Genomic DNA, 23,933 nt, shown 5'->3' on the forward strand with positions numbered 1-23,933 from the left:
AATAATAATAATAATGATAGAATATTTAAAGGCCCGTGTCGGTTTGTCTGGAGATTCATGAAATATTCATGAGTATGATTTTAGATCTACTTTATTTTACATTTTTGAAATTTTGAATAATACATCCCTATCCTTTTTTTTTTATTTCCACATCAATGAAATTATAATTTTATTGTAATTAACAAGAAGTACACGTAATAACAATTAGTTTAACAGTACATTTTTTTTTACTTATCTTACAACGTTAACAATTACGGTAGTCCAGTCCCCAGATCCTGAAAATCAGGACTCGGGTAATTAAAAATGCTCACAAAAATGTCTCTGAAATTTTTTTATTAATGTATTTTTATTTCCGGTAATTCTTGTAAGTTTATAATCATTTTAAAAAGTTTTTCATATTATATAAGGAAATTAACAAATCTCAAATATTTTTGACCAAAAGTACCTGTTATGCATTTTTTAAAATTGCAAATTGATCAACAAAAATATTATACAATAAAAAAAAGTATAGGTCTTCTGGCATTTTTGAGAAAATTGCTGTTTTTCATACTTATTTCGTACTTAATTTTAATATTTCAATTCTTGTAAAATGAACAGTTTAAGATAAAATGCATGTACCATCAATGTAAGGGTTTATTCCCCGAATGGCTATTCGAATAAAACAACAAGTAATTATCACACTCAATTAAGGGGTCCTCTAAGGGGTACAGGTAGACTTACCTGTATGAATAATCTACCAGAATTGAAACAAAATAAAATGGATATTTATTTCTTTTTCTTTTTTTTTTTTTTAAATTTGAGCATTATTTTGAATAAATATTTTGTATACATATTTTTTACATAAATAATTTTACAAGCACAAAACATATTAAAAACTATTCATTATCTTGAAGTTCTTTTGATAAGCAGAACTGATTTTCACAATATATATGAAATAACACTTTTTAATTTTCACACATATTTACAATTTATTTAGTCCATCTCCATATATTTCTTCGCAACTAAAGGATAACTATGCAAGGTGAAGAAGTTCATAAACTTTATCTGTATTTTATGATGAATTAATAGAATGTTCTGATAATTAAAAATGATAAATAAATAAATTAAATTAAACAAAACTTTACGAAACTCTTTATTTATCATACATAAATATCTATATTATTTTAAGAAAAAAAAAAACATTTGTGTTAAAAGAATTTGAAAATGTAGCACAGAAAGGGGATAATAATTTGTAAGTTCATCGATAGTAATAGATTTTAATATCCAACATGTACTGTATTTTTGCACTATGTTATGATAATTAAAAATGAAAGATGAATAAAATAAATTAAACAAAATTTTATAGAAACACTTTCTTTATCATACATAAATATCTATATTATTTTAAGAAAAAAAAAACCCACTTGTGTTAATTTATCTAAAAGAGTTTGAAAATGTAGCACAAAAAAAATAAATAAATTAAATTAAACAAAACTTTACGAAACTCTTTATTTATCATACATAAATATCTATATTATTTTAAGAAAAAAAAACATTTGTGTTAAAAGAATTTGAAAATGTAGCACAGAAAGGGGATAATAATTTGTAAGTTCATCGATAGTAATAGATTTTAATATCCAACATGTACTGTATTTTTGCACTATGTTATGATAATTAAAAATGAAAGATGAATAAAATAAATTAAACAAAACTTTATAGAAACACTTTCTTTATCATACATAAATATCTATATTATTTTAAGAAAAAAAACCCACTTGTGTTAATTTATCTAAAAGAGTTTGAAAATGTAGCACAAAAAGGGGATAATAATTTGTAAGTTCTCAATCAATACTATTAATAGTTTGGGGAAATAAATTAAATTAAAGGTACGGTAAAAATTTCATTTTTCTTGAATCTTTATTTTATCTACTTATATTTATTTATTTTTTTTATTCAGTATAAGTAAGTAAGTAAGTAATTTATTTACTTATAGTGACATGTGTACATAATTAAATTCGTTTGTTTACAGACTGTATAAAACAACAATCAACACCCGGCCCATAGGGCCTATATGCCACTTTAAACACAATATTGAAATGCAATATATAAAAAAAATATATTTCAGAAAATAGAAAACCCTCTGAATTAATATAAGATTGAATGAATATATCTGATTTAAAAAATATTGCTTATCCAGGTAAACAAAGGTAAGTCTACCTGTACCCCTTAGAGGGCCCCTTAATTGAGTGTGATAATTACTTGTTGTTTTATTCGAGTAGCCATTCGGGGAACACACATCACAGATCACTTCTTACTTCATATCATACTAAAAACATTATTGTTTATGAAGGAGATATTAAAGGATATTTGATTTCTTTAAAAAATGCGTCAAATTTGACAAAAGTGTTTCGAACTAAGACTTCAAAAGAATCTTCATTGTACTGAATAACAATTTATAATTTAAACTTATTTGGAGACTTTAAATCAAAGATAATTTTAAGAAAATGATTTTTTCTAGGAAATTTTATTAAAATGTTTAATTTTTTTTTTAGGCCTAATGGCCGAACATATCTTTGCTACAATCTTGCATAAAGCTTTGAAATCAACAGGAAATAGGAAGTTATCTCGGGATCGGATAAAATTTTATACATAAACAAAATTTGATATTTATTCACAGGTATTTTAGTTAAGTTTCCATCAGTCAACATTTTTATCATATTTCATTGTCTTTTATACAAAAATGCATAATCGCTGTAATTCCCTGCATTTACAAATCCTTTTTCTAATTTCCTGTCTAAGACTGTTATTAGAATGACCTCAATCTAAACAACTTCCGGTTTTGTCACGTTGAATTTATCGTTCATTTGTTGGACGTTTGTTACTAAAATGGTAAGTATATATAGGATAATGCATTAGTTTAAAGTATTGTTGTCAGAGTTTTTGTCTAGTATAATATCAGACTTAATATGGTTTATTCGATTCACCAAGTGGTGTACATAAAATTACAAAAATATGTGCATTGTTCACTGTTCAGCACAGGGGCTTGTCACGAAATATCTATCTTCTTTTAATAAAGTTACCCCTACTATAAAAATACACAAGGGAGGAATCTAAAAATAGGAAATTCGCTACTACAAATTTTGACCGGACTTTCTGTCTAGTTTCTGGGCGACTTTCGTTGCCGACCAAGTAGGAGTGAGTGGAGTATAGATTCAATTTTAATATTCTTCAGTCAAATTCTAATCAACGCGTACCGTTAGTCATATAACTAACCTCTTTTCTTGATATTTGGATCTGGCGACAGTTCTTTCCATATGCGTAAATTGAAAGCAGCGCTCTGATTGGTTGCTTTTTGTAGATAACTCGTACACAAAGTATAAACTGGAAGGATTGACCAATCTCTACCCAGAGTTGTCGTTCGCTTCGCTACAACACCTCTGTCAACGTCTAAATGTCAAGATTCTTGGCAAAACTTACTTTCATCTATTGCATAATTAATTATGAATGTAAAACTTCTATATTCTTCTTTAACATGTTAAATAATAGTTAATTTATGAGAATTAGAATCAAATATCGCTTTTTCACCATATCCTATAAGGGATTATTTCTCGGCAGGATTTACGAACATATTGCTGATAAATATCAACATGAAATAGACAAACAACTTGCAGCATTAACACATATATAGAAATGTAAATGTGTTAACCTTCTTGTGGACAATTTTAAACATTTTTTTTTTTAAAAAATCACGTCCCTCCGCTTTCGCACTACTTTTTAGACGTTGACAGAGGTATAAGTGGAACGATAACTCTGGGTAGAGATTGAGGATTGACATGCTTAGTGAAGGATATTTAACATATTTATATAAATAAATATAACCAAATATAGTAAAATACGTACAATGAAACCACAGCTGTATTGTTCAATGCCATCATGACAGTTTGATTTTCCCTCCGTTTAGGTGCACTAAATTAAAGAGCTACTTTGTGTACGAGTTATTTACAGAAAGCAACCAATCAGAGCCCTGCATTCAATTTACGCCGGAAATTCATATGGAAAGAACTGTCGCCAGATCCAAATATCGAGAACAGAGGTTGGTTATATGACTAACGGTACGCGTTGGTTAGAATTTGCTGAAGAATATTAAAATTGAATCTATACTCCACTCACTCTAGCTGCAGATCTGTAGCGTTATGGTTTTATATATTTGTCTTTGACCATAACGCTACAGATCCCGTAGTGCAAAAAAGGTGCAATTTACGACGCAATATTTTTTGCGCTCTTTTGGGGAGAATTTCTCCACTTTCCAGTATCGGTCAATCAATTACCTTTCACTCCCTAATTCTAGACACATTATTGAACTAATCTGTATATTTTATCCATCTCCCAACCCTTTATAGTCGTCTCTAAAAGTGATAAACTCGCTTTATCAAAATTGTTCGTTAGAATACTGAAATTCACTTCAAGCGAGTTTATTGCCTTTAGAGACAACTATAAATGGTTGGGAGGTGGATAAACTATATATATTGGATACAGAATGTGTCTAGAATAAGGGAGTGAAAGGTAGTTGATTGACCAATGCTAGAAAGTGGAGAAATTCTCCCCAAAAGAGCGCAAAAAATATTGCGCCGTAAATTGCACCTTTTTTGCACTACGGGATCTGTAGCATTATGGTCAAAGACAAATATTTTTAAAAAAACATAACACTACAGATCTGCAGCTACACTCACTCCTACTTGGTCGGCAACGAAAGTCGCCCAGAAACTAGACAGAAAGTCCGGTCAAAATTTGTAGTTGCGAATTTCCTATTTTTAGATTCCTTCCTTGTGTATTTTTATAGTAGGGGTAACTTTATTAAAAGACGATAGTCATTTTAGATATTTCGATAGATATTTCGTGACAAGCCCCTATGTGTTCAGTGCTTATTAAGTAAGCCATGAACCATTGACCTAAAGCAAGGGGTTTGTTTAAGGTCTATGATTTAACTAGCCATATCACAGGGGCTTGTCACGAAATATCTACCGAAGGCTCAAGTGAGCTTTTCTGATCACATTTTGTCCGGCGTCCGTCTATCTGTCTGTCTGTTTGTCTGTCTGTCCGTCTGTCTGTAAACTTTTCACATTGTCGACTTCTTCTCAAGAACCGCTGGGCCAATTTCAACCAAACTTGCCACAAAGCATCCTTGGGTGAAGGGGATTCAAGTTTGTTCAAATGAAGGGCCACGCCCTCATTCAAGGGGAGATAATTGGAAATTAATGAAAATTTGGTGGTATGTTTTAAAAATCTTCTTCTTAAGAATCACTGTGCCAGGAAAGATGAAACTTATGGGGAAATATCCTCAGGTAGTGTAGATTCTAGTTTGTTCAAATCATGACCCCCCGGGGGTAGGGCGGGGCCACATAGAAATAATGGCCGAAAATTCTTTAAAAATCTTCTTCTCAAGAATAAGAAAGCCAAAGTTTTACATAGAAATATATAGGAAAATTCTTTAAAAATCTTCTTCTCAAGAATAACAAAGCCATAATTGATCATATTTATATGGAAGCATCCTCAGGTATTGAAGATTCAAGTTTGTTCAAATCATGACCCCCGGGGGTAGGGTGGGGCCACATAGAAATATATGGAAATTCTGAATAACATAGCCATAATTGATCATATTTATATGGAAGCATCCTCAGGTAGTGTAGATTCAAGTTTGTTCAAATAACCCCCGGGGGTAGGGCAGGGCCACAATGGCCTACCAAAGTTTTACATAGAAATATATAGGAAAATTCTTTAAAAATCTTCTTCTCAAGAATAACAAAATTTTACATAAGAAAGCAATAATTGGTCATATTTAAATGGAAGCATCCTCAGGTATTTTAGAATCACGTTTGTTCAAATCATGACCCCCAGGGGTAGCAGCCACAATGCCGACCAAAGTTTTACATAGAAATATATGGGAAATTCTTTAAAAATCTTCCAAAGTTTTACATAGCCTACCAAAGTTTGATATATATAGGAAAATTCTTTAAAAATCTTCTTCTCAAAAATAACAAAGCCATAATTGATCATATTTATATGGAAGCATCCTCAGGTATTGTAGATTCAAGTTTGTTCAAATCATGACCCCCGGGGGTAGGGCGGGGCCACAATGGCCGAAAAAAAAATTATATAGAAATATATAGGAAAATCCTTAAAAATCTTCTTCTCAAGAATAAGAAAGCCATAATTGATCATATTTATATGGAAGCATCCTCAGGTATTGTAGATTCAAGTTTGTTCAAATCATGACCCCCAGGGGTAGGGCGGGGCCACAATGGCCGACCAAAGTTTTACATAGAAATATATGGGAAATTCTTTAAAAATCTTCTTCTCAAGAATAACAAAGCCATAATTGATCATATTTATATGGAAGCATCCTCAGGTAGTGTAGATTCAAGTTTGTTCAAATAACCCCCGGGGGTAGGGCAGGGCCACAATGGCCTACCAAAGTTTTACATAGAAATATATAGGAAAATTCTTTAAAAATCTTCTTCTCAAGAATAACAAAGCCATAATTAATCATATTTATATGGAAGCATCCTCAGGTAGTGTAGATTCAAGTTTGTTCTAATCATGACCTCCGGGGGTAGGGCAGGGCAACAATGGCCCACCAAAGTTTTACATAGAAATATATAGGAAAATTCTTTTAAAATCTTCTTCTCAAGAATAAGAAAGCCATAATTGATCATATTTATATGAAAGCATCCTCAGGTAGTGTTGATTCAAGTTTGTTCAAATCATGACCCCCGGGGGTAAGGTGGGGCTAGCTGCAGATCTGTAGCGTTATGGTTTTATATATTTGTCTTTGACCATAACAAAATATATAAAACCATAACGCTACAGATCTGCAGCTAGGGCGGGGCCACAATGGCCGACCAAAGTTTTACATAGAAGTATATAGGAAAATTCTTTAAAAATCATCTTCTCAAGAATAGTCAAACCATAATTGGTCGAAGGTTTACTTTTGGATTTAAAACTTTTAAGTTTTTAATAATAAACCAATTTCTATTTTATTCCTAGCCACAGTGCTCAGGTGAGCGATGTGGCCCATGGGCCTCTTGTTTTGGTACACGATCAAAAGATTGTATTTTAAGTCCAAAAATTGTCCAAATAGTTTTGTAAATGCTGATCTATTGCCGGTTCAGATAGTTCTTAGTCTTCCTTCCTTGTATGTACCATATAGAATTCAATTGGTCACAGCATTAAAATGTTGTGGAATGTGCAAAAAGATGTCTTAAGCGTAAAGTGGTTTATATTGAGACTGGTTTTTTTATCTATAGAAACTTTACATAAGGTAGTATGATGTCACAATAAATTTATGTCATAAAAGTGCGGATAATCCATGACAAAGCTAATTCCAATCAACAACAAATTGTATTTGCTAACAAGGTCTTTGTATCAACCATAGGATTTGCAAAATGTTGACTTCAAAAGAGACTTTTGATATCCTTGTATCATCGACTTATTTGTCAGTAGTTAGCTTCATGGTAAAAATTGTTCATATGCAGAATATGCTGTTGTGTATTTATTAACACCTTATTTATCTAATAAATATTTAAGTGACATGTTTTATGCATTCTTTTTAAAAAAAATTTTAACAGGGAAAAGGCAAAAATAAAGCTGCCAAGACATATGCAGCAATGAAACGAATGATAAACTTAAAAGATTCACGCATGTAAGTATATTCTAGTTTGATGTTAGTTCAATTGTTGATGTAATTTTCCTGTAACAGAAAGAGAGGATATGCAACTGACAAGTCCAGGACACAAACCCAGACCAATGAACTCAGTTTAAGTAATTTTAGTCTTAGTTGATCTAGGTCTTATAAGCAGGTAATACATGAACCAATGATTGAATCTGCCTGCATTTTTTCTCTGTGATACACATACACCAATCCATGTCTATCTCTGCATTAATAGTCCATAGACAAAAAGTCATTATCACAAGTGCATAAAGGCCCCACAGGGAGGTCTCACTTAGTAACTGTCTTAAAACTTTTACACAGAAAATATGAAGAGCGACAAAAAAAGAAAAGGAAATCCAAAAAGGCAAACCCACAGAATATTACAGAGAGAAGTCTGTAAGTATGAAGACAATTAGCAATACAATTTTAATAGGGGACAAAATCAAAAGATCAATATATTTGATGAAAAGATAATTTATTTTATGTCAACATTTGAAATGATGGATTTAACTTAAAACATTTTAAAAGGAATTAATTAAATAGCAAAGTTATACTGTATATTAAACCTGGGTTGGGGCAGTTTACGCTTCATAAATAGCGAAGCTGGGTCACTATTTACTTCATTCCGTATAATTTAATTTTCTTTTCAGTCATTAAGTATAGAAAACAAGACAATTAATCCCTTAAAAACATAAAATTGTTCATATTTTAAACATAACATCATGCGGCTTGATATGTTTTTGACGTAAGTCATTGTGACGTAGTCAACCCAGGTTATACAATATTTTAGGGATGGGTATCACCAAAAATTTCATATCGCGATATATCACGATTTTTTTCCCCACAATATCACAATAATATCATGATATTTTTAAAAGCAGTTTTTACAATGATTTTATATGAAAAGTCATTATTTTTCTAAAAAATATGCTAGAAAAACAAAATTTTACTTTCTTGAAATTTTTATTTATATAAAATTAATTATGTTTGGATGGTAAGATGCCATTCTTTTCACTTTTTACAACATTTTTTATATTTTCTGTAATTGTAATTTGAAAGATTGAACAAATAAATGAATAATTTCTGGACTTTAAAATAAGTACCTAAAGACCGGTATTTAGGTCTCCGTATCATGATACGTATCACGCAACAAAAAATCGCAATATACCGGTATACCGATAAAATCGCACATCCCTACAATATTTAGATTAATTTTTTTATCCAATCAAATCACACATTACAAACCAAAATTAAATTATTGTGTTTTTATTTTGCTATTTCAGACCACAGGCTTCTTCAGCCCTGTTCTTTAGATACAACACGCAGCTGGGACCTCCATACCATATCATTGTGGATACAAACTTCATTAACTTTTCTATCAAAAATAAACTGGAAATCATACAGTCAATGATGGATTGTCTCTATGCTAAATGTAAGTAAATCCTACTCCAGCGTGATAGAGGTTCACTGGGAGATACTTTTGACGTGAGGTATGTTAGGAAAGTAGGGACATTAACCAAGGACCTGTAGGAGTAAAATGAAATTCAATATTACTAAGATGCCCACTCTAGTACCGGTACATGTATTTGCTAAACTGAAAATGTTGAATATACATGCAAACTTACTAGTTCACTGTATTCTTTGTAATAATATAGATATTGGAAAATATTTTTCTGACACTTATTCTAAATGAAGATTTTTTTGAAAATGAATTTATATGTTTCTTTCTTTAAAGGACATTGAATTTCCTGTCACTTGTACACAAAACATTCCTTAATCCTTATGCTCATTTTTCTATAAATTTAACTTTCTAAACCATTCAGCGGGCTCAATGAGGGCAGATAATATTTTTTTTAACCTCTAAAGCAATCGTCAAATTATAGTGCTATGATTATTTATTTTAGGATTTTAAAGTTAAACATAAAAACTGAGTATAGACATCATCCTACGATTCAATAAAAACATGTATTTCAATGAAAAAAATTCTTCCTGCTTAACATATGTAAATGTACGGCATTTAGAATAGTTATACTGTTATAAAGTCGATTTTTTTTTTATTGATGAAAAGACTTTTAAAAAATTTCAGATGCATGTTGAATGAATAAAGAATCACAGTATTCATGATCAATGACAAAATCTTTCAGGTATACCCTATATAACTGACTGTGTCATGGGGGAATTGGAAAAGCTGGGCTCCAAGTACAGGGTAGCACTAAGGTAGTCTTCTGCTTTTTTTTCTCAAATTTTAGCTATAGTAAAAAGTTAATTAAATTTTGGATATACATGTATTACATGTAGTTTACAGTGATGAAAAGTTTGAAAATAATTTTTTAACCCATTAGGATAGCAAGAGATCCAAGGTTTAAAAGGTTGCCATGTTTACATAAAGGAACGTATGCTGATGACTGTATTGTTCAGAGAATCACACAGGTAAAAGGGTTTTATCTTAATGAAACTAAAAGATGTTGCACCAGTTACAGATTTCATTTTTCTTCAGAATGACAAGAAAAGATATTGAAAAGAAGTGATATAGTAAAACACACTGAAATGTTTTAAACAAATGTTGCAAATTCTTAGAACAGTCACATAATTATTTCAGCATAAGTGTTATATTGTTGCCACATGTGATAAGGACTTGAGGAGAAGAATTCGTAAGATTCCAGGTGTACCTATCATGTACTTACAACAACGAAGGTGAGTCTGGTCTAACTTTATATAAATAGTGCATGTTTTTTTAGGGTAACAGTGTTACCAGGGCCTGATGATATATGAACACACTATTGAGAAAATATTTCCCTTTCCAATTTCATTGGAACATATGATACATCAAAAGAATGCTAAAATTTCATGTGACACTCCAGTTAAATAACATTTTGACTTTTCAAGGACACCTTACCGGTAATTCCTGTGGAATGCCAATCACAATTGCTCTTGTTCTTTATTGAAGAAAACCAATAAATTTTTAATCATGTTAAATGCACAGAATTGTTGCTAAAACTGTTTTTAAAACTATGGTAAGAAAACTTTTGAGAAGCAGCAATAATGTTAACTGTTGAAAATGTTCTCCACACCATTATACAGTTGTAGAATAAATGTCAAATATTTTCAGATACTCAATAGAAAGAATGCCAGATGCATTTGGGGCACCCAAAACATGATAGAGGCAAGAGAAAAGCAAATAATGGTTAAATTGATTGTGATTTATATTCTTTATATCTGTTTAATTTTCCTTTACATGTACTTGTTTATTACACAATTTATAGAGAAGAAAATGAATATTGTTTTGATAACAATAAATTATGAGTTTATTTCACCTGTGACTAATTTTTTTACCTGTCAAAATCTTACACATGTGAATATTCCGCAAGGTATTTAACATTTTAAATGAAAAGTAGTTTAAAGTACTGTACATTGCTAAATTTTCATTTTGTAAAAAATTTATAAATGCTGGTTATCTGGTAATATTTTAGAAGTAAATAAAAGTCTGTACATTACTTTTCCTATGTTAGGATGAGAGAAACATTTTATCACAGTGTACTTTATAAGAAATTAAAAATTGTTGAATATGTTTTTGGAGTAACTAAACTGTATGTGCATTAAAATGATACAGAAACTCAAGTTAATTTCTTAATTTCATTGATTTTGAGAAAGTGTTACCTGGGCCTGATGATATATGAATTTGGTAAAATGATATTTGATCACATTATAAAATTAAGTATAGGGAAATTAAATGTTCTTCAAATTTAAGAAGTTTTTATGTTCAACTGTACATTTTATTAAATTTAATAGCTGTTTTTAAAAGGAAAGGTAAGACAAGATAATATTTAATTCTAGTTGGGTATGATTAAAAGAAACATTTGAACTGAAAAGTTATTTTCTAACTTAATAAAAACCAATTTTTTGGACTTTGGGAAAATGTACAGCTAAAAGGACTTCATATTGATATTATCTAGTTCATTTTAAACAAAAAAAGTGCTTTTCCCAAGTAACTATACCAGTAAATCTCTCCTGCTTTAAGTACTGGTATGTATTGATGATGCAACTAGGGAATCCAACAGTGGGCCAAGTGGCTTTTAAGGAGTTAAAAGTGTGGAAAGTTTGACAGGTAAATATAAAAGAATCTATGGAATATTTTAAAAGTCATGTATCATCCAATCGTTGAGGTTTGTGTCCTTAGTGCTATGATGCAATGATGTGAGGACAAAGTGATAGCGCTATGAAGACAATGCAATGGCAGGACAATGAGATGACAATTGCCATGGTTTATCGAGGCGATAGTGCAATGATGCCATGGTACTCTAGGGATGATATGATGGTGTGATGATAATACCATGATGATGAAGCAATGTTCTCTTTGTCATCTCGGCATCTTCACTGCACTGTCACGCCATCATCATTGCATCATAGCTTCATCATTATCACCAATTCATTTCTTAACATATGTCCATCTAGGTTTATTTTATAATACTGTATATACAGTCGAACTTTGCTATCTCAAACCTGATTGGGGCTGAGTAAAAACTTCTGAGATATTCTTGGATTCGAGATATCGATGGTAAATTACTTGAAGAATATGTCAGTTGGACTTCCACATGACTTAAACATATCCATATGCATTCGAGATGTCGGAGTTTTAGATACCGAAGTTCAATTGTATATCAATCATACCAGAATGCTCATGTAAATTTCCTTTTTCTGAATAAAGATTATTACTTTTATTCATCCAGCTTTAGGAATACAGCTTCTTATACATTATACTTTTTAAAAATACAATGATTCCATATAATTTCAGTGAAGTTGAGACAATATTTCAAGAATTACTTGCCAACTCTGCATTCTAGGCATTTAGCTATCACAGTAGCTCAGTCTATAGATCACTCGCTCCATGTTTGGAAGGTTGTGTGTTTAAATCAAGGCCACAACTGATTTAAGTCAATAAACCAAGTCTCTGATGAGACTGTAGCTCTGCTGGTCTGTACATATAACAAATGAGAAGTAGCACTTGGATTTGAAACTTTGCATCAGGCAGCAATAAATGGAATTATATGTATCTCGATGTAGTCTACTTGCAATTCATCAAAAATCGATGCACTAGTTTATGTATCTTTGTTCAGTGTTCTTGAATGCAAAGTTATATTGAAATCAGACCAAAACTGTAAGAGGAGTAGCATTTTGAAAATTTTTTTACAGACAGACGGACGGACAACTTACAATCGCATAAGCTCTTCTGGTCTCTGACCAGAAGAGATAAAAATAGGTAGCAACTACTCATTGCCAAGTGCTCAACACTTTGAAGTGAAAGTTGTGGGTCCTTTGGATGAGACCTAAAAACAATGGCCTTATGTCACAGTAGGTAATGGTAAAATAAGAACCCTCACTGCTTAATGTCCCAGAAACCCAAGTAAAGGTCTAAATTTGAAGCCTTTCTCAGCATATATTTGACGTCTCTATATGAGTGAAAGAACATGCAATCAATCCAAGGCATTTAAAACATGGTTTCCAATTTTCTTCAATCTTGACAAATTATAATCTGTTTCTTTCCAGAACTGACCATTTCTCCAAATTTCTAGACAAATGAAAGTATTCCAATCGAGAAGAAAACATCAGATGAAAAATTTATTATATTTTATTTGTTGACTGAAGAATAGTGAATGTTACATAAATCATATCAAATAACAAGCCTGCTTGCTCCCAAGAGGCAAGAAGTTCATTGCTCCCAAGTTTATATATAACATTGATATAGCCTTAGTATTACTTAAGAATAACCATCCATTCACATTTTTTAAATATAATCTCCATTTTCTGTGTCCAATCATAAACATTTTCCAAATTCACTTTTGAACGCTTGTCACAACCATAAATGGCAGTACTTTCCTTCCTTGAAAACAAAGCCAAACTGCTTATTAAAAATATTTACTTCTAAATCTTTTTACATTTTGAAATTATGCACGTTTACATGTTGAATGAAAGTACATTTAGCACAGTTCAACCTTCTGTAATAGCAATTTTCTCAAAAGTGGCTAATGAACATTACACTGAAGTCATCCTGAACTCTTCACAATTATAATATCTGGATGAAAACAAACAATATATCTCATTCACACTCACTTTATGCTTTCATACAGTAAAAAAAGATCGAGGATGCACATGAAAAGGCTCTGAATCATGATATGAAAGCTGGCAACAATTGTTGAAAATTGGATTTTTTTGTACATGGACATACAAGTTTAAACTGTTCTGCTAACCCTGTGAAAATCTTTCTACTCTCATATAAATACTTTCACAAAAAGAAAATTATGTCATCTTAAATCCTTCCTTCAAAGTTGCATTTCACATATCAGTGTTTTGGCTATGCAAGTTGTACAATATATAGAAAATGACCCCAGTGAGTGACAGTCTACAATACTAGAATAAAACATACAGAGATCCATTCTCGCATCAAAGATGTTCAACAAACAAATTCTGATAAATAGATCAGGACGATAAAATGGGATAAATAAACGAGATGTTCTCACAAAGAAAAACTGTTTTTATGTCAGAGTATGGCAATCATCCCACATCTACTTGATAAAATCCCATTTTCCTTCCTAATCAACATACAATGAAAGTTACCTAGGTCAGAAAAGGAGGCAATGACATTGGAATGCTCACACTGTGTAGCTTATGATTCAATACTTCTGACATGAAAAACACTTTTAAAAGTGTTAACATCTTATATATATAAGGAATAATGAAAACTGTACACTTATAATTAAAGGCATATCTTTAGCTTTCAAATAAATATATGCATTTAACACTTTTTTTTTTAAAGAAATGTTAGGCTTTATGTTCCTCATATCAATGAGGTTATCGAAATTGAAATTAACTAGAAATCCACATAATATTAATGAATCATTAATCAAAAGCAAAAGGAAAAGAAATAGACACACATTAACAAAAAAAAAAAAAAGAGAGAAACGAATACCATTAATAGAAGAAAGACTCCATTACCATCGTTTCCTGCCAAAAGACAGAACTAAACATTCTTGAATTTAGAGTCTCCAATTCTGATATTTTCCATATTTTGGTTTAACAAGACACCATCACTTTTGAATGGACAGTCTAATACACAAGAGTTTTACCCCCATACATAAATTGTGTGTCTTATACAATGACTACGATTAACAACACCCTCCTGAAGGCTTGACAGGGTTGCTAGCGTTAATTTTTACACTGGGTTTGTTGTCCTGTGAGGCTGAAATGACAGGTCCCATCCTGTTCTTGATTTCTGCGGCCATCGTCATAAACGCTTGTTCCACATTTGTAGCATTCTTTGCACTCGTCTCCAGGAAGGGAATTCCAAGCTGATCTGCATATTCCTAGAAATCAAAAGGGTAAGTGTTCAGCAAATAATCAAGGCTTTTAATTAGAAAATTAAAAATATTATACCCTTGTAATAATAATATGTTATAACACATAATAACATTGAAGTATTATACATTTTTTCTATTTGTCACCTATTTCTTACCTTTGCTGTTGTGTAATCTACCACTTTTTTGGTCTCCAGGTCTGATTTATTGCCCACAAGTAGTTTATTGACATTTTCACTGGCATATCTGTCAATTTCTTGTAACCACTGCTTCACATTGCTGAATGATTCCTGCAACAATATAAAATGTCCTTCAGTATTTCTGCAACTCCCATGTTTTTCTTGGCATAATACTTTGCCATTCATTTGTTAAATAAATGATCATTCCAATTCCTCAACAATTAGGTTTTTTTGTGTTAAACTGTGCAGTTATCCATGAAAGTATTTACATGAAGTGCTTTATTCCAGAGATTCATTGATATATCTTGTGATCAGGATGTACAACTCTATTCTAGATCTCAATCTTTTCTCTCTATACATTATACACACACAAAAAATCTTTCTTTATGTGTCATATTAAGGTATGTACTTTAAACTGTCAAACTGTTTATTTTTTTATTTGAAAATCTTGAATAAGTCATAATCTAACTAAAACACCCATAAAAAACATATCTTTGCAGGTTAATTTTCATGCGACATGTCTCGGAGTATATACCTCTAAAAATTCAACAGCCAAAATTCAACATATAGAAGTGTAACATCATATTTTATTTAGCTATGTACCAAATCACATCAAATTATTGTTAAAACTTAGGAAAATCATAAATATTCATTTGTCGAGAAAATATTTGAAATTTCTATTTGAAAACTCAAAAAATTGATGTGGATTCTGTCAAAATCTTTCAGAGAAAAAGCTCAAAATATCTTTATTTTAAATATACCTCAAAATCTTATATGTTTATATGCTATTTTTTCTTTAGAATTATTTAGAATTATATCTAAGGTTAGCAAAAAAACATACTTTATTATGGTTGACCAGAAAAATTTTACAAAACAGCCTTTTGAACACCTATACCCCCATTTTTGGAATATCTATTTTTTCAATAGTTCTTCGCAAAACTTATTAAAAAGTGTAAATTTAAAAAGATGGTATAGGCTAAAAATTAAAGATAAATAGATCTCAAGTTAGTTTGTTTAAAAAAAATTAAAAAGCATTAGGACCATAAAGGCAATTAAGAATTCTCTGTCTGTGTATGTACTAAATTACATATAGATCCTATTGACAGAGTGCAAAGTGGTTATTCCTATAAATAATGTACATTAAATGCTTTGTGTGCACAATGACACTATAATAAACAAATATATACTTGCTACATTATTTTCAATCATCAATGAAGATTTTATTTCAATAGACAAAGATAATAAAAATTTTATATTGGTGTGTAAAATTAAAACCGGATCCGTAAAAGTGTGGACCTGCCTTAAATGTTAAACTTCACATTAATCAGTTGTACAATTGCCCACTGAACTGACTCAGATCTATTAAACTACCCACAAAAAAAAAAATAGAAAAAGTAGCCCTACATGGGGCAAAGCAAAATTCCTGACTATGAACTGAACCCAACATGTGTAAAATTTGCTAAATGGTTCCAGGAAAAAAGCTGAAAATGGTCCAATGTGAACTAATGCTTAACAACAGACAAAAAGAGATCAAAATAACACACCTATTTGATTTTTCTGACAATGTTAATATTTCTCAGAATTTTATTCTCATGACCTTTGAAACAGATGAATTGATGCATATTGTCAGATCTAATGAAGTTGAAGTCGATTGCAGTGGACCCTCAGATATCCGGATGCTTCAGTATCCGTACGATTTTCCATTGGAACAAAATTTTTTAAGGTTATTTTGTCTTATTTAACTGGTAATTCAGATATCCGGATGCTTCACATATCCGGATAAATTGACTAGGAACCAAAGTGTCCGGATAAATGAGGCTCCACTGTACATAATAAAATTTTCAGGAACTAACTGATCTGATTTAGCCATTGAGTCATGCGGCAATCTGTGTTGTCAGGGATTTATCTAGCTATTTTGTTTTACTACCGTTTTATATGTAAAGGGGAAAAATGAGAGCCGCAGGTAAGGGGGTACGGGGGCCCCCCCCGGAAAATTTTTAAATAAATGGAGCAAAATCCTGCATTCTTAGAGCTTCTGAAGGTCATTTGTAGACCTTTACAAAGGCCACAAAAACTTCACTTTTTAGGCAAAATACTAAATAACACACACAAAAAAAATTTAACCAGGAGGACTTTATTTATCTTTCTCTCTGAATATCTATCACAAATCAATTCTCCTGTTTCTCATGTTTCACTACTAACATTGTTTTTGTTGTTACTCCATTCTTCCGATTAATAGTGATATAAGCTCCATCTTACTCATCTATACTAACTCTGCAGTCGCATGTAACATATCTTGGCACATGTTTACCGATCAATATCACAAAGAAGCTTGAAAATCTATTCTTCCTCTAAAAGTGTTTGACTGACTAGGATGGTAAATTAGGATATGCTGTTAAACTTCAATTGGACAAAAACGGAAAATTTCAAAACAAAGTTTTAAATATTCTCCGTTTAATAGTAAAATTTTCAGGAAAAAGGGGAATTTTTGCACCTTTTTCAAGAGGGGAAAGGTACCGTTTACCGGTAGTAAAAACAGCCTTGATAAATCCCTGGTTGTATTTACCTGGTCAGTGACGTCGTAGACCACAATTATACCGTGAGCACCTCTGTAGTAACTGGATGTTATTGTTCTGAATCGTTCCTGTCCAGCAGTGTCCCACTACAAAAATACCTCATCTTACTCTCTAATACACTATGTGTATTTTTCAAAATAAACCTTTCAATATCTGTAAAACTTTTTTTTTCAAAATTGTAATATATGTATATATATATTTTTTCAATATTGATATGAAAATAATTCTTATCCCAAAAATACATTATTGACAAGTAATTTTTTTTTATCATTCATTAAATATTTTTTATCATACTTACTATTTGTAACTTTATAGTTTTTCCATCTAATTCAATTGTTCGAATTTTCTGAAAAATATGACATATAAATTACACATACTGTATATTTAATTTTATAATGAAGAAAAACAAATGGACATAAATCCTGAAGTAACAAGCCCAACAATCAATCTTGTAACACAAATTAAATCAAAATTTTATTGGTAGGTAAAAATGATAGTGAAATTCTACTTTACTTTTTTTTTAAGGTTTTGTAACAAAATCAAATATATATAGAAATTAAATACTTACAAAATCTACTCCTATAGTACTTATATAGCTCTCTGTGTATGTATCATCCTGTTAAAATTCAAAAATACTTATTTTAATTCTGACAACCGGTCCAAACAAGTGCTCTTAATATTGTAATACACAAAAGGGGCCTTTTTAGCATTGTTATTAATTGCTAGAATGTGTTTGCTGTAACATAATTTTGTTTACTTTAACAAAAGTTTCACTTGCATGACCATTAAATTTTCTACTTCGAAGGTTTTCCCCTTCTTAGTAAAAATAAAATGTATCATACAAATCTGTTTATTATTTTATTTTTCAAAAATTATGGCATGGCAATCCAACATGACCTTTCTTAATAACAGGGAGAGGTTGTTACACTTGCATAAGAAACTTATTTTGACCAAAAAAAGAGGATATGTGTACTTTATTTTATCTTTATAGTTATGAAGTTTTTTTTTTTAATAAATATTAATTTTGAGTTCAATATGCTTTTTAGAGAGATACTCACTGCAAATCGTAAGAGCAGACAAGACTTTCCCACACCTGAGTCACCAATCAACAATAATTTGAATAAATAATCACTGAAAAAGACATAAAAATTACATTTATAACAGTGTAGCCCTGCAACAACAATTTATCATAAAAATGCAGTATGTTTCCAATGTCATTATTTTTGCAACCTGAGTGAAAACGATTACACACAATTCTAATTCCTCATCGCTACGTTCAAGTTACATTCAAACTCTGTCTTTCTAGATTTATCTTTTTCAAGTTTCCTGACATAACAAAAACCAAATATTTTTGGCCTTTGATCATGAAAAATATAACTGATATCTTCCTCAGTCATTCTCAGATCAGACATGATTCTGAAGCAGATTTAAACATGACCCTAACAGGCAGGGAGGGGGGGTACCTAAACATTTTGAGCATTTAATTTCACTCTGAAATTCCTCCATTTTTGGAATCTTTATTTAAATATTGCTTATGACCTATTCTTTATTGTAGTCTTTTACATTTTTCTTTAGAATATTTTGGATGTAGACTGCGATTCATAATCAGATTGAGACAGGGTGAACAGACTATAAACATTTCCATTTTAAAACACAAATAAACCAGTAAACCAACTTGAAATAAACATTCACCCGATCAATGGTGATACACATATTTTACTGTGGGCAAATAGATTTACAGCAAGGATATATATACACACTATGTGCATATTCAATGTTTGTCTGATGTTCAAATTTTATGAATCAAAATTCATATATTTGATTAATTGGTCTCCAGTTAACTTATTGTACCAATAGCAAAGTGTAACAATTAAGCAAAGAGGTAGAATTAATGATACTGTAAATTTACTTTATTTTTTCTAAGGTTTTATAACAATTTCAAATATATATAGCAAATTCAATGTCACGGTCATTTTTTTCACTATATGCTTTATAACTTGCCTGTATATAATTTAAACCTTTAAACGCTATCACATAATGTTGATATGTTTCTGTATTGCATGAGGCAATATACAATGTTATGGCCCAAAAAAGTGCTCTTACGTATTTGATAAGTTACACAACATCCTTTTTAACAGTAATTGCAAATTAGCTACATTGTGTTTCAAGCAATGCATAATTTTTTTACCTCCCTAACAAAAGTTTCAATATGTCATAAAAGACCATTAAATTTTCCACTTTGAAGGTTTTCCCTGAGAATTTCTGTAAAAATCAAAAATGTATCAGGTTGCAAATGCAGTATTTATTATTTTATTTTTCAAAAATTATGGCAATCCAACATGACCTTTCAACTAGTCAATGCATTATGAAATAAAATATGTCATTTTCCTCATATCCTGTAAATTCTTTTGAAATTTTTTTAAAATTGAAGCATTTTTTTTTATTTCATATAAGCACAACCTCTGATCCAAAATAAGCAAATACATAATGAAAGCACTGTTTCTGGAGATCAAAAAACATATTTTATTTTTTATAATAGAAAGGTGACTCAAACTTCTTTTTGTCTTGAAAAGGTAGTCAAAATATGACTATGTTTCCCTGGGTGAAATTTCACTAACATTGCAACTAAAGCATTTAAAAAAATTGTAGGGTCGGCACTAAAATTTATTATAGAAAATGAAAGAACCAAACATACTTTTTTTAATATATGAAAGGGAGAGGTGATAATTAACATTTGCATAAGCAACCATTTTACCAAAAAAAAGAGGATATGTGTACTTTATTTTATCTTTTCAAAATAAGAAAATTTTTTTTTTTTAATAAATATTAATTTTGAGTTCAATATGCTTTTTAGAGAGATACTCACTGCAAATCGTAAGAGCAGACAAGACTTTCCCACACCTGAGTCACCAATCAAAATAATTTGAATAAATAATATATAAAAGACATAAAAATTACATTTATTGTTAACAAGTTTTATAACAACAATTTATCATAAAAATGCAGTATGTTTCCAATGTCATTATTTTTGCAACATGAGTGAAAACGATTACACACAATTCTAATTCCTCATCGCTAGGTTCAAGTTACATTCAAACTCCGTCTTTCTAGATTTATCTTTTTCAAGTTTCTTGACATAACAAAAACCAAATATTTTTGGCCTTTGATCATGAAAAATATAACTGATATCTTCCTCAGTCATTCTCAGATCAGACATGAAACAAACATGACCCTAATATACAGGCAGGTAATACATGGTATATGTAAGGCCCAGCAGCTAACGAGTAAAATACAACATTTTGAACATTTAATTTCAATTTCACTGCATTTTATTTAATTTAAATATTGCTAATGACCTATTCTTTATTGGTGTCTTTTACATTTTTCATTAGAACCAATAGTTTTGTAAATTTGCCTGCGATTCATAATAATTTAATTCAGATGAACTTTCTATAAACATTTCCATTTTAAAACACAAATAAACCAGTAAACCAACTTGAAATAACCATTCACAACCGATCAATGGTGATACACATATCTTACTGCGGGCAAATAGATTTACAGCAAGGATGTATATACATCCCTATGTGCAGTATCAATGTTTGATTAGATGTTTAAATTTTGCATGAATCAAAATTCATATATTTGATTAATTGGTCTCCAGTTAACTTATTGTACCAATAGCAAAGTGTAACAATTAAGCAAAGAGGTAGAATTTCTCATACTGTAAATTTGGAATTGATTTGTAATGATCTGGCTTCCAGACGAATTTCACTTTCTGATGTGAATAGCACCTCCCATCGTCAATGTCACGCTCATTTTTTTCACTATATGCTTTATAACTTGCCTGTATACAATTTAAACCTTTAAACGCTATCACATAATGTTGATATGTTTCTGTATTGCATGAGGCAATATACAATGTTATGGAGGGAAAAAAGTGTCTTACGTATTATGATAAGTTGCATTGCTAACATCCTTCACTAACAGTAAGCCTTGCAAATTTAGCTACGGTGAGTTTCAAGCAATGCATAAACTTTTTACCTCCCTGCATGTTATTCAATATGTCATAAAATTTAATACTACTTTTCAAAATAAGAAAATTTCATTAAATTATGAAATATTCACTATTTAAAAAAACATTTTTAAAGAAGCAGAGCTCACTACAACAGGATATATTGACCAATTCAGTTAAGTTACACGTGTTGATTTTGACTCAACACTTGTGACATTTACAGCCAGCTGATGTGCACAACTTTGTTATGACAATATTCCTAAAGATGCCAAGTCTTAACCAATTCATATCACCATCAATTTAATTGTTAAGACATATTCGTTTCATAACGTAGTCAGAGAGTAAATGCAGTCACGAGATGGAACACACAATGAAGTTGTGACAGGTCGATTTCAACAGAACGATGACGAATGATGACGTAGTCCTTTTAAAGATATTTCTACCTATATCAACACAATACTTACTATTCGGGGTTCATTGTGGACATAATATGTTAACGAATCTAACTATTTCTTTCACACTCCTTTCTTAGAATAGCTGTTTTGTAAGTGTATATGTCTCTGTTACTTCGTCGTACACCTTCGTTCAATATGGCTTCCTTCTTCGTGATTGCGCATGCACAGTTAGGGGTGGAATTATTTTGCATATGACGTCATGCTCAAACGTGGCATCACGAGATCAATGTTTAAGTTCCGGTTTCTCGGGGAGCATATAAAAAAGATAAATACGATTTTTTGTAAAAAGGGGTCCTCTCAAACTTCAAATATGAAGGACACGTTAATTACACCCCTCCTTCGATCTCCGATGAATTTATATAACCCTTTTAAAACTGGGTCATGTATTTGATATTTTCTTTATCACAAAAAGTGGCATTAGCCCTAATATTAGGCCGAATATTAAAGAAATTCCCTTTTTAAATGAAAAACCACACGAATAGACGACTTTCACATTTACAAAAGTTATTCCCCTTTGCGGGGTCAATCCGGGGTCAACCGGCGTAAGATACACTGGGGGCGAATTTGTTTCTCAAGAACTGGGTTAAGTTTTGAACCAGTTTTGTAAACCGTTCATTTGTTCCACAAACTTGAAACCAACGGTTTTTCATTTGTTTTGGCTGTAACTGAAACTAGTTCGTTAAACCAACCAATCCACTTCCGATGGTGGTTTATTCGGTTTACGAAAGAGCAGGAAGTATTCCAACATGGCGATGATGAAAGAATATGTTTATTACGTATTTCATCATGTTGACTAAAATGCCACATTCTGATATTTGATGGCAATAAAAGGCTTCAGAGAATAGATAAATTGTGAAAAAAATGATGTTTGTTCAATAAATTTGAAGAATAAAAATATTCAAAAATAAGGTAACCATTTGGACAAAAGACATGTATGGTAAATTGAAGAACATATACTGTAAAGAAAGCTTAAATATTGCTAAAGAGTGATTATTTATACCCGAGTGTTCATCTTTCCATGTGTTTAAATGTGGAAATTATTCATTTTGATTAATCTTTTAGGCACTAAAAATATAAATACTGCATTTTAACTATAAGTAAGGTAATCAAAGAATATAAATACGTTATAATTTCTTGGATTCTAATATTAAGAAAAAGATTTTAATAAATTTATTTGGATGTGTAATTTGGTTAATACATGTACCTGTATGTTGTTCTGCATCTTTTGACGCCATCTTGTATAAACTGTTCATTTGTTTTACCGAGGTAAACCGGATGATAATTTAAACCAGTTTGAAAAACTAGTTTTAAACCTCAACCCAAAACCTGAACCAGCTTACGTGCAACAAATTCGCCCTGGGGGTGCGTTCACAGTTCTGCCGTTGGTAGACAAAAGTTGCCATTGGTAAAATTAATTACCATTGACATGCCAGTGGTACCAATGTTTTTTAATGGCATAATTAGTTAAAGTGTGGTTAATGTTGGTAAAATTGCTGTATCGACATTTTTACTTGGAGATTCACAATGATACAAACGATTTTTCTTCTAAGCCTTTTGAACAAATCATGCCAAAATCACATAAAAATTATATTAAACACTTAAATTCATGATTTTAAAGTATGATTTAGACATGATCCGTTAAATGGATTATATAAAACTCATAGATATGGCA

The 23,933-nt window shown here is 30.9% G+C and overlaps 2 protein-coding genes across 2 annotated transcripts; one reads left to right on the forward strand and one right to left on the reverse strand.

The window, feature by feature from the left end:
* Nucleotides 1-2,779: 2,779 nt before the first annotated feature.
* LOC134281489 (rRNA-processing protein FCF1 homolog) lies at nt 2,780-11,305 on the forward strand. Its single transcript, XM_062763951.1, has 8 exons — nt 2,780-2,868; nt 7,605-7,678; nt 8,009-8,083; nt 8,971-9,119; nt 9,832-9,904; nt 10,030-10,117; nt 10,287-10,381; nt 10,797-11,305. Exons 1-8 carry the CDS (start codon nt 2,866-2,868, stop codon nt 10,843-10,845), a joined length of 606 nt encoding a protein of 201 aa, XP_062619935.1. The 5' UTR covers nt 2,780-2,865; the 3' UTR covers nt 10,846-11,305.
* A 1,992-nt stretch (nt 11,306-13,297) lies between these two features.
* On the reverse strand, nt 13,298-22,428 carry LOC134281490 (ras-related protein Rab-1A). Its single transcript, XM_062763952.1, has 7 exons — nt 22,271-22,428; nt 18,850-18,922; nt 18,360-18,407; nt 18,090-18,137; nt 17,782-17,877; nt 15,195-15,326; nt 13,298-15,045 (listed from the first exon to the last, which is right to left on the reverse strand). Exons 1-7 carry the CDS (start codon nt 22,291-22,293, stop codon nt 14,848-14,850), a joined length of 618 nt encoding a protein of 205 aa, XP_062619936.1. The 5' UTR covers nt 22,294-22,428; the 3' UTR covers nt 13,298-14,847.
* Between the last annotated feature and the right edge of the window lie 1,505 nt (nt 22,429-23,933).

This window comes from Saccostrea cucullata, unplaced genomic scaffold (genome assembly GCF_032062105.1).
Source record: "Saccostrea cucullata isolate Sc308-1 unplaced genomic scaffold, CSIRO_AGI_Scuc_v1 ctg924, whole genome shotgun sequence".
NCBI lineage: Eukaryota > Metazoa > Mollusca > Bivalvia > Ostreida > Ostreidae > Saccostrea > Saccostrea cuccullata.

Bases quoted from the DNA above. Each gene is read 5' to 3' on its own strand.
- LOC134281489 (XM_062763951.1), top strand. The intron at 7,679-8,008 runs GTAAGTATATTC...ACTTTTACACAG, and splicing joins AACTTAAAAGATTCACGCAT to AAAATATGAAGAGCGACAAA. The intron at 10,382-10,796 runs GTGAGTCTGGTC...AAATATTTTCAG, and splicing joins ATGTACTTACAACAACGAAG to ATACTCAATAGAAAGAATGC.
- LOC134281490 (XM_062763952.1), bottom strand. From the start codon at position 22,293: ATGTCCACAATGAACCCCGAATA. The intron at 18,138-18,359 runs GTAAGTATTTAA...CATATTTTTCAG, and splicing joins GTACTATAGGAGTAGATTTT to AAAATTCGAACAATTGAATT. The intron at 15,327-17,781 runs GTAAATACAACC...ATATTGTTGCAG, and splicing joins TCTACGACGTCACTGACCAG to GAATCATTCAGCAATGTGAA.